The following is a 14452-nucleotide window of genomic DNA, read 5'->3' as shown; positions in this document are numbered from 1 at the left end:
TCTCGTTATTCCAAGTAGACACTTGCTCTATCTATGTTTAACTCTTGGTTTGAGTAGTGGAATTGCATGATTGAAGTGAAAATATTCTGTATTAGACACTAGGCCACCAAGTAAAAAAGAGTTGTGCTTGAGAGTGGCACCATTTCACCATGGAAGGTGGCCTTTTGATTGTTTAAGTATATTATAACAGAGTTGACCAGTCTAGCATGATTTGCAAGGTGTGGGCTACCAAATTTGGAAAGGTGAGTCGATGTTAAATGTGGCTCAAATGTTATTGAATTTGTATAATATATGACTATATATATACAACGATTGAGACACTATGATGCCATATTATATTACCAAGTGAAGATTATTACATTAATCTCGTAAATACAGTAATACAATCATTTTCAACATAAGTGGTTTCCATCTATAATTGAATTTCATAAATGGAAAGAAGGAAGTACCAATGAAAAAATATCACCAATAATCATGACATGAGCATAATCCTTTTTCAAAATGATGAAATCGATTACGATCCCGAATGATTATTTTCCTCTCAAATCTAACTGAAATATGTTTCATAAATGAATGACAATCGTAACAAATTCTAAGATTCTTCATGATCCTTATTGTCCTTTTATCTTTCATACTAAGAATTGCAAAAGCAACCGCCAATTTTTCACTGTGATAACTTAAAGAATGCTCTCTTTCTTCCTCCTCAATATCGTGTAATACGTTTTTGGTTTGCATCATGTAACCCCTGTTTCTTAGATCTCCAATAATTGAGCTCAAGAACTTCGTTATGTCCTCAGATTGTGGATGGGAATTGTCCCCAGAAACGAACTCATGAATTGTTTGGTCTACATTAATCGAACTACACCCAGGTTCTTTGCCTATTCTTTTCTCTCTCATCTTACTCCTGATAGATGCCTTTTCTACCCATCTACCAGCTGCTCCATATACATTGGATAGAAGCACCAAATCACCATTCTGCGAAGAGCTTATCTTGGAGATCTTCGCCTTCACCTTTTCAGCTAAACCGAGATTGTTATGATTCACACACGCTCCAAGAAGAGTCCTCCAGATGATTGAATTTGGTTTCATTGGCATTCTTTCAACAAAGTCATAAGCTTCATTCAGCAGGCCTGCCCGACCAAGGATATCAACCATACAACCGTAATGGTCTAGAAGAGGATCCATCCGATAGACCTTCCGAATGCTTTCAAAAATATCCCAACCTTCTTTTACAAGACCGCCATGGCTACAAGCTACTAAGACACCAGAGAATGTAACATAATCTGGTTGAACCCCTGACTTCCTCATGCTATGAAACATAGCTAAAGCCTCCGTGCTACGCCCGTGAACGCCAAGCCCATTGATTAGGGCCGTCCATGTCAACACATTCCTCACTGCCATCTTCTCAAATACAACAATTGATTCATCGATAGATCCACATCTGGAGAACATATCAATAAGAGCAGTTCCTAAAGCAACAGAGACTCCCAAGCCAAGTCTGCCGATAAACGCTCGAACCCAACGACCCAATTCTAAATCTCCCAAATGTGAGATTGCAGATATCACACTAAGCATGGTTACCTCATCAGGCACTACTTTATCTTCCAATTGCATTTTCTCAAACAAGTCCAAAGCCTCAGATGCATAGCCATTATTAAGAAAAGAAGCAATAACAGTAGACCAAGAAACAGAATCCCTCTCAGACATTTCATCAAACACCTTGACTGCCATCTCTAATGACCCACAATACCCATAGACACAAATCAAAGCATTTTGTACAAAAATATCGGAGTCCAAACCATACTTAACAATAAGGGAATGCAAGTGAAGGTTAATTTGCAATCGAGAACATGCTTTGAGAACAAAAGGGAATGTGAAATTATCAAGAGGGATGCCATTGGAACGCATGGAAAAGAAATAGAACAAAGAATGAGAAGGAAAGAAGCGAGAATGTGATCGTATGATGGTGTTGTAAGCGATAGTATCTGGAGAAGGAATTCGAGAGAATACATAACGAGCATAAGATAAGCTTTCAGGAGCTGCAGCAACACAGGAAAGAAGGAGGGTACGGAGAGAAAGAGGATCATTCTGCTTACTACTTTTGATTATGTAACAATGGAGTCTGTAAACATTGTTCATGAAATCTTATACAGTTCAGAGTACACACCTGAGAATTACTTCAAGCATTCAATGAAAAGTACCGATTATATTACACTGAAGTTTAGGGTATCGATTATGTTCTTCTTCCAAATCCGGCTAAAATTTGTTGATGTTCGGAGTCGCGGACAGAGGAAGAAACTTTGAATCTCTGAGAACGACGAATAATTACTCAAAAAGTTTAACTAAGCGATAAAATATAATAAAATAAAATAAATAAGAATTTAAAGAAATAAGAAAATTTGGAAAATCTCAAATTTCTTGACGTTCTCTCGTTTCTTTGGATTTCTCTTCCATTGTGTGTTTCATTCCACCACCCAATGTCACTATTTATAGGCATCTTGTCAAGTAGAATGTAGCTAAAGATGTTCATGGGACGGAAACGAGGATGCAACTTCTCGTCCCTATTTCATTCCTTATTCCCACGAATTTACCCGCGGGGATTTTCGAAGATTATGCGCGAATCGGGTTCTGTGTGAAAAAATATTAGCCACTTTTGTTTCTTTGTTTTTTTTATAAATAAATATAAATATCAATTTACGTATATATATACATTCATTTTTTTTTCTTTTGAGGCAGGGGCAGGGGATCAAGTTCAAGAAATGTATTCTCTATTCTCGACCCAAAAATGTCAATGGGGAAAATTATTCCTCACTCCCTCCTCCATTCTTGTATTCAAGAATTCTCCGCCTCGTTTGAGATGAGGTCACACAGGTTAAATGGACATCTCTAGATGTGGCATTACATAGCCACTAAGAGACCATGTTTGCTTGACATATGACATGAGTGTTGGATGCTTAATGAGAAGACACATGTTAGACACTAAGTGTTTAAATATTAAGATACATAACTTGATGGGCATCTATCTATGTGTTGTAATATTTATAATACTTCCCCTTAAATGCTCATTACATATATGAAATATGTCTCGTTAAAATCTTATTAGGAAATAATTCAATGGGAAAATAATCCAAGTGAAGGAAAAAGAGTTCTCGAAGCCTTTCATTATGCATAAATATACCGAAAGTGGATATAAACAATCGTTTCTATATTTCATTATGCACGATCGTTTATGTAGATATGATCTTTTATGCAATCCATCCAATTGAGAATCTCTTCGTATATTAAACCAACCCAACAATTAAAGTTGATTCAGACATCCACCAAAACTCCAACAATTGAGTAATTCTCATAGACATTACATCCATTCCATTGGCCTCCATAAAAAACAACGATAGAAATAGATATTGTGTTCTGTAAAAAAAAAATACAATTAAGTATTTAATAGTGATAGAAAGAAGTAGATAGACATAGATATACATCTATCATTGAATAAAAAAAGTAAAATGTACAAAATGATAATAATAAACAAAATGCAAGAATAGACGATCGTGTAGTAGAATAATATACATTGATTGTGTTGACCATGATAAACGATTGTGTTGACCATGATAAACGATTGTGTTGACCATGATAAACGATTGTTTGACCACTGTAAACGATCATTTGACCACAGTAAACGATTGTATTGAATGCAGTAAACAATTATGTTGACGTGCGTTCACAATCATTTGACCATGGTGATCGTTTATAAATATAATATAGGATCGTGTTGATATTGGTAAACAATCGTGTTGATATTGGTAAACGATTGTGTAGTTCAATGTAAACGATCATGAAAAACTTCAAACTATTGATCTTCATAATGAAATAAAGAATTCTTACACTAATATTTAAATCTTCTAAACATATGAAATGTGACGAAATTTAGAATTTTTACCACAAAAAAAAAAAAAAATCTTCATAATGAAATATAGAATTCTTAACAAAATTTTATAGTCGTTTAAACAATGAAGACAAAAACGATACTTAGAATTCTTATCGAAAACAAACTCACTGTAACAATCTTGACTAAGGAATATAAACGATCTTGATATTGTCAACAACGAAGAAGAAGAGAGAATATTCAAGATGAAGAATATTGTCAAATATGAGAAAGAATGTTCAAGAGGAAAAATATCTAAAAGAGCACGTGAACAACTAAAAAAGAAAGTGAATAAATTAGAAAGAAGAAGATGAGAAAAAATTTAAAAAGCATCCTACAATAATAAAAAAACCATTAAGCACAAATATGAAATTTATGAAAAAAATAACCAAGCTTTATGGACTTTTCTTAAATTGTTCATACGAGTCGTAAATATTTACCACTTTTATTATGATAGTTGGTAACATGTGTTATGCACATTAATTTTTCATTTTATTTGACTAAATAAAAAGAGAATAATTAATTATACAAATAGTATGAAGCTATATTTTTGCATCATTCTTGAGAGACCTCTTACTCGAGGCTTGTTAGACACGTGTGTATAAATCGAATTAGCTAAAAGATATAAAGAGTTTGATAGTATAACTATGAAACAATCAATTCAATCAAATTTTAGATCAATGAGTAAGTTTTTTTTTTTTATACGTATCAATTACATATCGAATGTTTAAATGGATTAATTGAAATTTTGGACATCAACATTGACTTGATTATTATTTGGGTATTTGTGCTAATTCTATATATTTTATGTATTTCTACCATATTCAATAAGTATAATTATTTAACAAATTTTCCAAGAATTATAATTAGTTGTTGTTTTGAAATGAATAATTAAATTTAAATAAAAATATATTATTGAAATAATACAAATAGATGGATGTAAATTTACCTATTATAATTATATGAGTATAATAATTATAATAATTACAATAATTATAATACTAATAAGGGTAGTGTACTAATGTAGAACAAAGCTGAAAATATTTATGACCCGTATAAGTATAACAATATAAAAAAAATATAAAAGAAGTCCATGAACCCCGTATAGTTTTAGTTAATTTTTTCATAAATTTCAAATTTTCCCTTCCAAAATTTCTACGTTTGTCTATCTCAAAATAAACATAGATAACTGTCCCCATCTATGTCTATCTCAAATGTATTTATATACTTATTACTTTTCTTTTACTCATCTTATCTAAAAAGTTATATTATTTACAATTAGTGAATCGTGGATAGAGATAGATAGAGATAAACATCTATTTTTGTCTGTATGTGATAGATAAGCATTCTATCTATATCCTTGCATTGTAATTAGGATTATCATCTATTTTTTCTTCTTTTATAATGAAACGTGGATAGAGATAGACATATATCTTTGTCTATATGTAGATGTTTATCTCTGTCTATCTCTTGTTATTTTTTTTATAATGAATCATTGATAAAGAAAAACAGAGATACATAGAAATATAACTCTAGATGTATATCTTTGTCTATCTCTTTTTAATTATCTTTTATAATGAATTGTATATAGAGATAGACAAAGATATCACTATTGAATAGTTAATTTACTTTCTTACGTAAACTTGTTTTCATTTTACAAAATACAATATAATGTCTATTCCTACAGTTTTATTCAATTTAGATTATTTGTTAGAATGAAATTAGATAGACAGATGTAGTGGTCTATCACTGTCTATTCAGATAGATAGCATGCAAAATATATGTGTTGAGAATTAATATTGTATTGAATTAAAATTATTTGTTAGAATGAAATTAGATATACAGTGTTATGTTTCTATTTCAAACAGAAAGTTATAGTGTTCTATCATTGTCTATCTAGGATAGACAGAGATGATGGACCATGATTATCTATCAAAAATAGATTGTGATAACATACAAATATATTTGTTGAATTAACATTGTATTGTATTGGAATTATTTGTGAGTGAAATGAGATAGAATCACTATAGATAAAGATATAAAACTATCTCAACCAAAAAGTGTGAAGGTTAATTAGTGGAATTGCAAGGGCACTTTTGTAATTATACATGATTGGGCCTAGACTGTAATTGGACTTCTTGCTAAAATGTTGACATAACCGTCCAAATGAACAAAATAAATAAATAAATAAATAAATAACAAATTGAAAAATAGCAAATCTCCAAAATATTAAGATTTATAGCAAAATTGCCGGCTGCAAACTTCTTTTAACTTTTTTTTATCCGATTATACTTAGAGAACAATTCATTTCTTAGTATATTTGTATAGTTCAAGGAATGAGACATAATATCACACGTTCAAATATACCAGATTTTCGGATTCTTAATATTTAAATCAATTAATTAATTGATCATTTATTTGTATAAATCATAAAAGATGGAGACTTCATTTTATTTACCGTCAAATCCTTCTAAATTTCTTAGTATATTTGTCTATTTAGCTTACATTGTGTTATATATGTAACAAAAACTTACTGTGTTGATTTAAAATGCATTATGGTTTACATATGTTAAATGATAGTTAATTTTGTAAAATTTTATTTAAATGTAGTGGCGAAAATTGTTAGAAGAAGTGAAAGATGTCTTGGGTCGAGGAGTAGAAAAATTAGATAAAAAGAACATGATCCAATCATTATTGATGGTGCGAAGGTATATTAATATTAAATGTTGTAAGATGTTATTGTATTTGATGTTTTATATGTATAGTACTTGTTCCATAGGTATATATATATAATCAGCAAACAGGAGCTGAAAAAAACAATACAATTAATGTATGTATAACATAAATGTTTTAAATATATAACATAATATATTTTATATACCATTATATGATTGACATGAATAATCAGGAAAGAGAAATAGATTTTTTTGCTTACAAGCAAGTTGTGAGGAGGAGCACGAGGAGAGAAAATCAATCATCAAAGATAATGAGATAACCATTCACAATAAAATTTAGATTTGCAAAGCCAAAAAAAAGAAAAATTAGAGCTGAATAGTCAACCATTTGAATGACTAAGTTTCAAATTTTTATTACAAGTACTTTCGGAATTTGAAGTTGAATATAATAAATTTAATGTTGAAGGTTATGTGCTAAAGTAAAAATTAGGTTTTTTGAAAACTTTATGTCTAATTTATGTTATGATGAATTATTCTGTTGCTATAATTATGGAAACACTAAAACATTATATGCATATATTTTTAATATTATATAGTATATTATACTATCGTATGCATTATTCCTGAAATTTTATGAGATAGTGGTTTAATGGAGATAAAATGTTCACTAGATATAATATAAGTATATTTTGAATAAGAATGTGTATATTACATACATAAATATTTAAGATCAATAATGCTGTGTTTCATGAGTATAAGTTTCAGTCATGGTGTGTATTTTAAAACCAAAGATTTATGATAAGTATATGTAATATATGACGTTAGTAAAATGTATTAAATTTGATGATATTATAGGAATGTTATTTATGTTAACAAGAACACAGAAGATATGTTTTCTTGTATTTGTATGAGAGATTGTATGAATTGAGAGAACATATTAAATAGTAATTTTTTGTAGTATATTTGTTATAATATGGTGTATATTAAATATGTAAATTTCTGACCGTAACATGAAACACAAACATTAATAATCATAAACAATGTTGTAAATAAGATGAAGTATATAATACTAAATCACATAACAAAACTATAATAGCTTACTGATATATTAAAGAATATATTGATCATTTAATATATATATAAAATGGTAGTATGTATGTATGATATACTCACTTATATTAGAGATACATTGAGAATGTGTAGTTTATTACTGTTTTAGCAATATTTACTATATAAACATAGAATTTAAACTAATATTCCGTTAGAATTATGTAGTTTATATATATGTAAACAAAATTTTTAAAAAAGTTAACGAATGAAAAAATTCGGACGTCTTACTGTACATAATTATATATGTGATATTGTATATATGTAGTGGTATATATGTATAAATAATATCTAGGTAAAATATGAAATTTGAAAAAAACGAAAACGAAAGTAATTGATGGAAATTTGAAGAAAACAAAAAAAAAAGAAAGTAATTGAGGAAGACAAATAATCGAAAGTCCAAAGAAAATGAAATTTCAAAATAATCTGAAGAACAATATTGAAAACAATGAAATTGATGGAAGAAACAACCGAAATTGAATTATGGAGAAGTTGAAGTCCTCGCCGACGTCAGAATTTTTTTCACTTAATGGGTGATGAAAATAGTGAGATAATGTTATATATAATTATTAAATTATTCCATATTAGAAAATATTTTATTTTATATTGAATTAATAAAATATTTCTAATTAATTTCCGTAAACAAAGTTATATATTAATTAATAGGCCAAATAAGAAAGTTATCATTTACCTAATAAATTGAGTATAATATAAATAAGAAAATAATTTGAATTTAATTTTAAAAATTATATATAGTTAATAATTATGATAAGATTATAATTGTCTTAAAAATATACGAAAACCTAATTGAGGAAATAAATTATAATTTAGAACATTTGTGAAATTTATGAGTAGATTTAGGCGTTCTATTTAAATCTTTCTTGATTTAATTATAGGCGATTGGTGGTTTTTTGAATAATTGTATTTAAAATATAATTTTTTTCACATATGTAAGGGCACTTAAGACATTGTTTTATCAATTTTAAAATAAAATTTTCGTTTATCCAAAATGAACCTCCTATTTTACTATTCTTCTTTCAACGATCCAAATGTTATTTAGTAAAATTTAGTAGAATGATATATATTTTTTTTAGAAAAGGAAAATTCTCACAAATAGAATATTTGACTAGATATTTACACTTCATAATAAATTTTGTCTTTTTGTATAGATTGTAAATAGTTTTTCAATTTTTTCAATTGTTTGAGAAAACTCCCTAATAATAATAATAATTATAATAATAGTTATGAGTTTTTTTTTTAAAATATAACAAATCGGAAAAATATTTATACTGTATAGAACAATTTTAGAAACGAAAAAAAGCCCACAATGGGAAATAAAAAAAAATTCCCCAGTCAACAGGCTATTCATCGATCAAACACACATGTATAATCCTTCTTCTAAACGATCACGTACTAAGATCTAAGCAATTGTTTACCAATATTATTTACATGTACTAAAAGATTGTGTACCCAGATCTAAACGATTTTTGTTCAAAATTGTATGCCAAGATGATACACAATCATTTAGATCTGAAAGAGGAAATATATGAGAAATGATGAAGATCGTTTGCTAAGTGAGAATTTGAAGAAGTGGAAAAAGAAAAGAAAAAAAGAAAGAGATGACAAACAAGGAAAAATTTTTGAAAGAGAAAATAAAGAAATTATGAACAAGAACAAGTGAAAATACGAAGAAGACAGTAATAAAATGAAAAGGGTATGAATGAATAGTAAAGAAGAAGAAAAAAAAGTGAAAAACCGTATGCAATATTAAAGAACAAACCTCAAATTTATGAAAAATATTGTAGGATATTTTTATTTTGTTACACGGAAATTAATTACGATATTATGTTATATTTACAAAAAAAAATTAATCTAATACAAAGTATTCCTAAATACTTTCCATTTTTTTCAATTTACTTAAATTCTCTTAATTATAATTTGAATAAGGAGAAACAAAAATGCACGAGGTAGTGGAATGGAAAGTCAATAGAATACAAAGGGAAGAAAAGAAATAAAGAAAAGGAAGAGCGTTTCTTGCATTAAATTTCCTTCCTTCATTCCTTTCTTCAAATTCTCTAAACATACTCTCTTTTAGGAAACAAAAATTCACACACAACTTTTTGAATTCAAATCCTTTTAAATTTCTCCATTACTTCTCGTGAAGCTTTTCATCACTTATCAATTCCCTTCAGCTCCACCATCAATCAAATTTCTCAGTTCTTGAAGCTCTACAAAACAAAGGATCCTCGTGATGAAGAGCTCTTCAATTTCACGAGTTTCATATTTTACACTCACAATTTCACAAACTCCTCCTCCTCCTCCTCTTCCTCCTTCAAATACCCATCAATTGTTTCTTCAAAATCATGAACTCAACCTCAAGAATCACTGTCTTCTTCTTTGTAATCAATCATGGATTTCAATGCCCGTATGGGTTTTCTTCTTTTTCTCTGTTTTCTTTCACTTCTTGTCCAACCAAACACTTCCACTCTTCAAACTTACATCATTCAACTCCACCCACATGGTTTAATCACCTCTGTTTTTGATTCTAAGCTTCAATGGCACCTTTCTTTTCTTGAACAATCTCTTTCTGCCGAAGAAGATTCCTCTTCTCGCTTGCTTTACTCCTATTCTAATGCTATGGAAGGTTTTGCAGCACAGTTATCTGAAACTGAGCTTGAGTATTTGAAGAGGTTGCCTGATGTTGTGGCTGTTAGAGAAGATAGAAAGTATCAAATTCAAACGACTTACTCTCATAAGTTCTTGGGGCTTAGTGTTGGCACACAAGGTCTTCGGCAGAAGTCCTCAATGGGCCAAGGGGCAATAGTTGGGGTTCTAGACACTGGAGTTTGGCCTGAGAGTCCAAGCTTTAGTGATTCCAAAATGCCCCCAGTTCCACAAAAATGGCGAGGGGCTTGCCAAGAAGGGCAAGATTTTAATTCCTCTAATTGTAACAGGAAACTCATTGGTGCTAAGTTCTTTATCAAAGGACATCATGTGGCTTCGTCGCTGCCTTCCGATGTTGCCCAGGAGTATGTCTCCCCAAGAGACTCTCATGGTCATGGGACTCACACGTCTTCTACAGCTGCGGGTGCTTCCGTCGCTGATGCTAGCGTGTTCGGTAATGGAGCTGGTGTGGCGCAAGGGATGGCCCCAGGAGCCCACATTGCGGTGTACAAGGTTTGTTGGTTCAGTGGCTGTTATAGCTCTGATATTGTAGCAGCCATGGATTCTGCAATAAGAGATGGTGTTGACATTCTCTCCCTTTCACTTGGTGGCTTCCCGCTTCCGTTTTTCGACGATAGTATTGCCATTGGAAGTTTTCGGGCAATGCAGCACGGCATCTCAGTTGTCTGTGCAGCAGGAAACAATGGTCCAATTCAAAGCTCTGTTGCCAATGTAGCTCCTTGGATCACCACCATTGGTGCAGGCACACTTGACCGAAGATTTCCAGCTATAATTCGACTAAGCAATGGAGAAGCCATTTACGGCGAATCAATGTACCCTGGAAACAAGTTCAAGCAAGCCACCAAGGAGCTTGAAGTAGTTTATTTGACTGGAGGGCAAATGGGAGGTGAGCTTTGCTTAAAAGGGTCTCTTCCAAGAGAAAAAGTACAAGGCAAAATGGTGGTTTGCGACCGTGGTGTCAACGGCAGATCAGAAAAGGGGCAAATTGTGAAGGAATCTGGAGGCGCTGCTATGATCCTTGCAAATTCAGAGATAAACCTAGAGGAAGACTTGGTTGATGTTCATGTTTTGCCAGCCACTTTGATTGGATTTGCAGAAGCAAATCGCTTAAAAGCTTACATTAACACCACAAGCAATCCAAAAGCCAGAATCCAATTTGGAGGAACTGTGATTGGAAGATCAAGAGCTCCTTCAGTAGCTCAGTTTTCATCAAGGGGTCCAAGCCTCTCTAATCCTTCAACTCTCAAACCTGATGTAATTGCTCCTGGTGTTAACATTATAGCAGCTTGGCCTCAAAATCTTGGTCCAACTGGCCTTCCAGAAGATTCTAGAAGATCAAACTTCACTGTCATGTCAGGAACTTCCATGGCTTGTCCCCATGTCAGTGGAATTACAGCTCTAATCCATTCAGCTCATCCAAAATGGACACCTGCAGCTATCAAATCAGCCATTATGACAACTGCTGATGTTACTGATCATTTTGGTAAACAAATTCTTGATGGCAACAAACCAGCTGATGTTTTTGCAATGGGAGCTGGTCATGTAAACCCGACAAAAGCAATTGATCCTGGTCTAGTTTATGATATCAAACCATATGAATATATCATTCATCTTTGTGCTCTTGGATATACTCATTCAGAAATCTTCATTATCACCCACATGAATGTTAGTTGCCACAAAATTTTGCAGATGAACAAAGGCTTCACCTTGAATTATCCCTCCATATCTGTCATTTTTAAGCACGGAACGACGAGTAAGATGGTTTCAAGACGGTTGACGAATGTCGGGAGCACAAATTCAATCTATGAAGTGAAAGTAACTGCACCTGAAGGAGTAAGAGTTCGAGTTAAGCCACGGCGCTTGGTGTTCAAACACGTGAATCAAAGCTTGAATTATAAGGTATGGTTTATGTCTGAAAAGGGAAAGGAAGGGAGAAAAGTAAGGTTCACAGAAGGGGATTTGACATGGATTCATTGTGAGAATAGCAAATACAAAGTTAGAAGCCCAATTGTAGTGACTTGGAAGAACTAAAGTCACAGTGAATACATGGGGGGGTAAGTTTTATGATTTATAGAGATATTGACATTGAGTTATTGTCAGGTTAGTACAATAATTTTTACAAATTTCTACCATAGATTTCTTGCTTTGAAATTTTCAGTGTAGAAAATCTGTCTTCGACTGACTTTCTTGTCTTCCAGTCAACAAAGATTTCATTTTAAGGATTTGGTATTTTATATCTCTTCTGCTCCAAATTAAATTATACGTCCAGCATGTACTTAATCTATAAGTATTAAATTATAGGTTAAATTATATATATATATAAAAATACCCTAGAATGTTGTATCTCTAATCAATAAAGATTAAAAACTAGTATATCAAATAACATTGAAACATTGTCGGTGGATTTTGAGCTATTCTCGATCATATATTTAGTGTGTTCTGCACATATGATACAATTTGGATGACAAATATGTGTGAGCTTGGTATGACTACATGTTTCATTGTGAGCTATGCTTATTTGTCATATTCTATCGTGTTTGACTTGTATATGGACACGTTGGATGTGTTTTTAAACGCAACTGTTTTGTAATATGTGTTTAAGGTACTTTAATCATGTCTTGAATATCAAAAGTATGTTAACGATTCTATACTAAAAGTATATTTTTACAATTTCTTTATAAGCTTGCGGGTTTTAGCTATTGCTTTTCAATGTTTTCTTTCTCTCAGGTAACGGTCAAGTTTCCGATGCCCATTGAGTGTCATTCCACTCGTTTTTGTAGAAATTATAGCATTGTATGTATATATAATTTTGAGTGTATCGTGAGGATGTTGGATTTTTGTCCTACAACTCATGATTTATAAATGTTGAACTATTCTATTATTCAATAAAGTAGTTATTGAGGTATTGTTCAATTCAATAAGTTGTTATTGAATAAGTGATTTGCTCATTTTAAACTTTGAACTCAATAAACTAAGGTTTTTTGACTATATTATGAATGAATTTTATGTAGTGCCATAAAAGTGGGTCAAGTTCGAGTTAATAGTCTAAATGATCTATAATATAAGAATATGGTTGGGCACCTTGTTTTGCCGATATTATGAACATTGTTCACATTTAATACGAATTAAGAAATTATAATAAATCAAATAAAGAAAATTCGTAATTAGAATGAATCAAATAAAGAAGTGAAAAGTTTTAATGGTTGGAACTTGAAAAGTTATTTGAACACTCAAAAGTCATAATTCATGTTTGGGGCAACGATTTTATTCCCCTTGATCACTCTTTCTTCCTCTCAATCCCTCTCTTTCCTCTTCTTAGTCATTCTCTTTTTTTCAATAAATACAATTACATCAAACTTTTCTCTTTTTCCAAAATATAAATATATATTTTTTAATAATTATATATTAACAAATATACCTCAACTTATATTCTCAAATTTTGTCATAAATTGAACTCAACCACCATAAACTTATTAATATATGATGGAGAATCACCAAGACAAGAGGAGATCGAGAAAGATTTTGAAGAGATATAATAAAAGATTTTGAAGAGCTTTAAGGTTCTTCTTGCTGATTCTCCCGGGGAATAAAAGCTTGTAAGCAAAATTATTCTAAAATCCAACAAAAAAACAGATGTAATAAAGCACAATCAGTATTTGGTGTTAAAACTTGAGGCTATCTTAGGATATTTTGGATTGAGAATAACCCTTTAGATATTCAAGACATGATTAAAGTCAGTACTCCAAACATAACAAAGTTCCACATCCAAGATAAGGGTAATTGGAAGCTCATGTCGTCTAGAAATATAGCTTGTGCATTGACACCTATCACATGATTTGACAAAGGTATAATAGTCTTTAAAGAGAGAGGGCCAGTAAAAATATGATTGAAGTACATAGATGCATCTCTAGTTGATTCAAAGTGACCTTCAACAGTGACAAGAGTTCAAAATACATACAACTTCTTCTAGGGGACACATCTTCTTCATCATACTGTCAACACAAATTTTTGTATAGAAGTGGATTCTTCCAAAAGTAACACCTAGCATTCTCCAAAAACCTCT

General features: G+C 31.1%; 2 protein-coding genes across 2 annotated transcripts; one reads left to right on the top strand and one right to left on the bottom strand.

The window, feature by feature from the left end:
- Positions 1-312: 312 nt before the first annotated feature.
- On the bottom strand, positions 313-2460 carry LOC101204573 (pentatricopeptide repeat-containing protein At4g21065). The gene has a single exon (XM_004151955.3). The coding sequence runs from the start codon at positions 2137-2139 to the stop codon at positions 463-465; it is 1677 nt and encodes a 558-aa protein (XP_004152003.1). The 5' UTR covers positions 2140-2460; the 3' UTR covers positions 313-462.
- Positions 2461-9738: 7278 nt separating this feature from the next.
- On the top strand, positions 9739-12625 carry LOC101222839 (subtilisin-like protease SBT1.2). The gene has a single exon (XM_011653318.2). The coding sequence runs from the start codon at positions 10114-10116 to the stop codon at positions 12418-12420; it is 2307 nt and encodes a 768-aa protein (XP_011651620.1). The 5' UTR covers positions 9739-10113; the 3' UTR covers positions 12421-12625.
- The last annotated feature ends 1827 nt before the right edge of the window (positions 12626-14452 follow it).

The sequence above is a fragment of the Cucumis sativus genome, chromosome 3 (assembly GCF_000004075.3).
Source record: "Cucumis sativus cultivar 9930 chromosome 3, Cucumber_9930_V3, whole genome shotgun sequence".
In the NCBI taxonomy this organism is placed as follows: Eukaryota; Viridiplantae; Streptophyta; class Magnoliopsida; order Cucurbitales; family Cucurbitaceae; genus Cucumis; species Cucumis sativus.
This window is presented reverse-complemented; position numbering and strand designations above follow the sequence as displayed.

Coding starts and splice junctions, on each gene's coding strand:
- LOC101222839 (XM_011653318.2), top strand. CDS start 10,114: ATGGATTTCAATGCCCGTATGGGTTTTCTTCTTTTTCTCTGTTTTCTT.
- LOC101204573 (XM_004151955.3), bottom strand. CDS start 2,139: ATGAACAATGTTTACAGACTCCATTGTTACATAATCAAAAGTAGTAAG.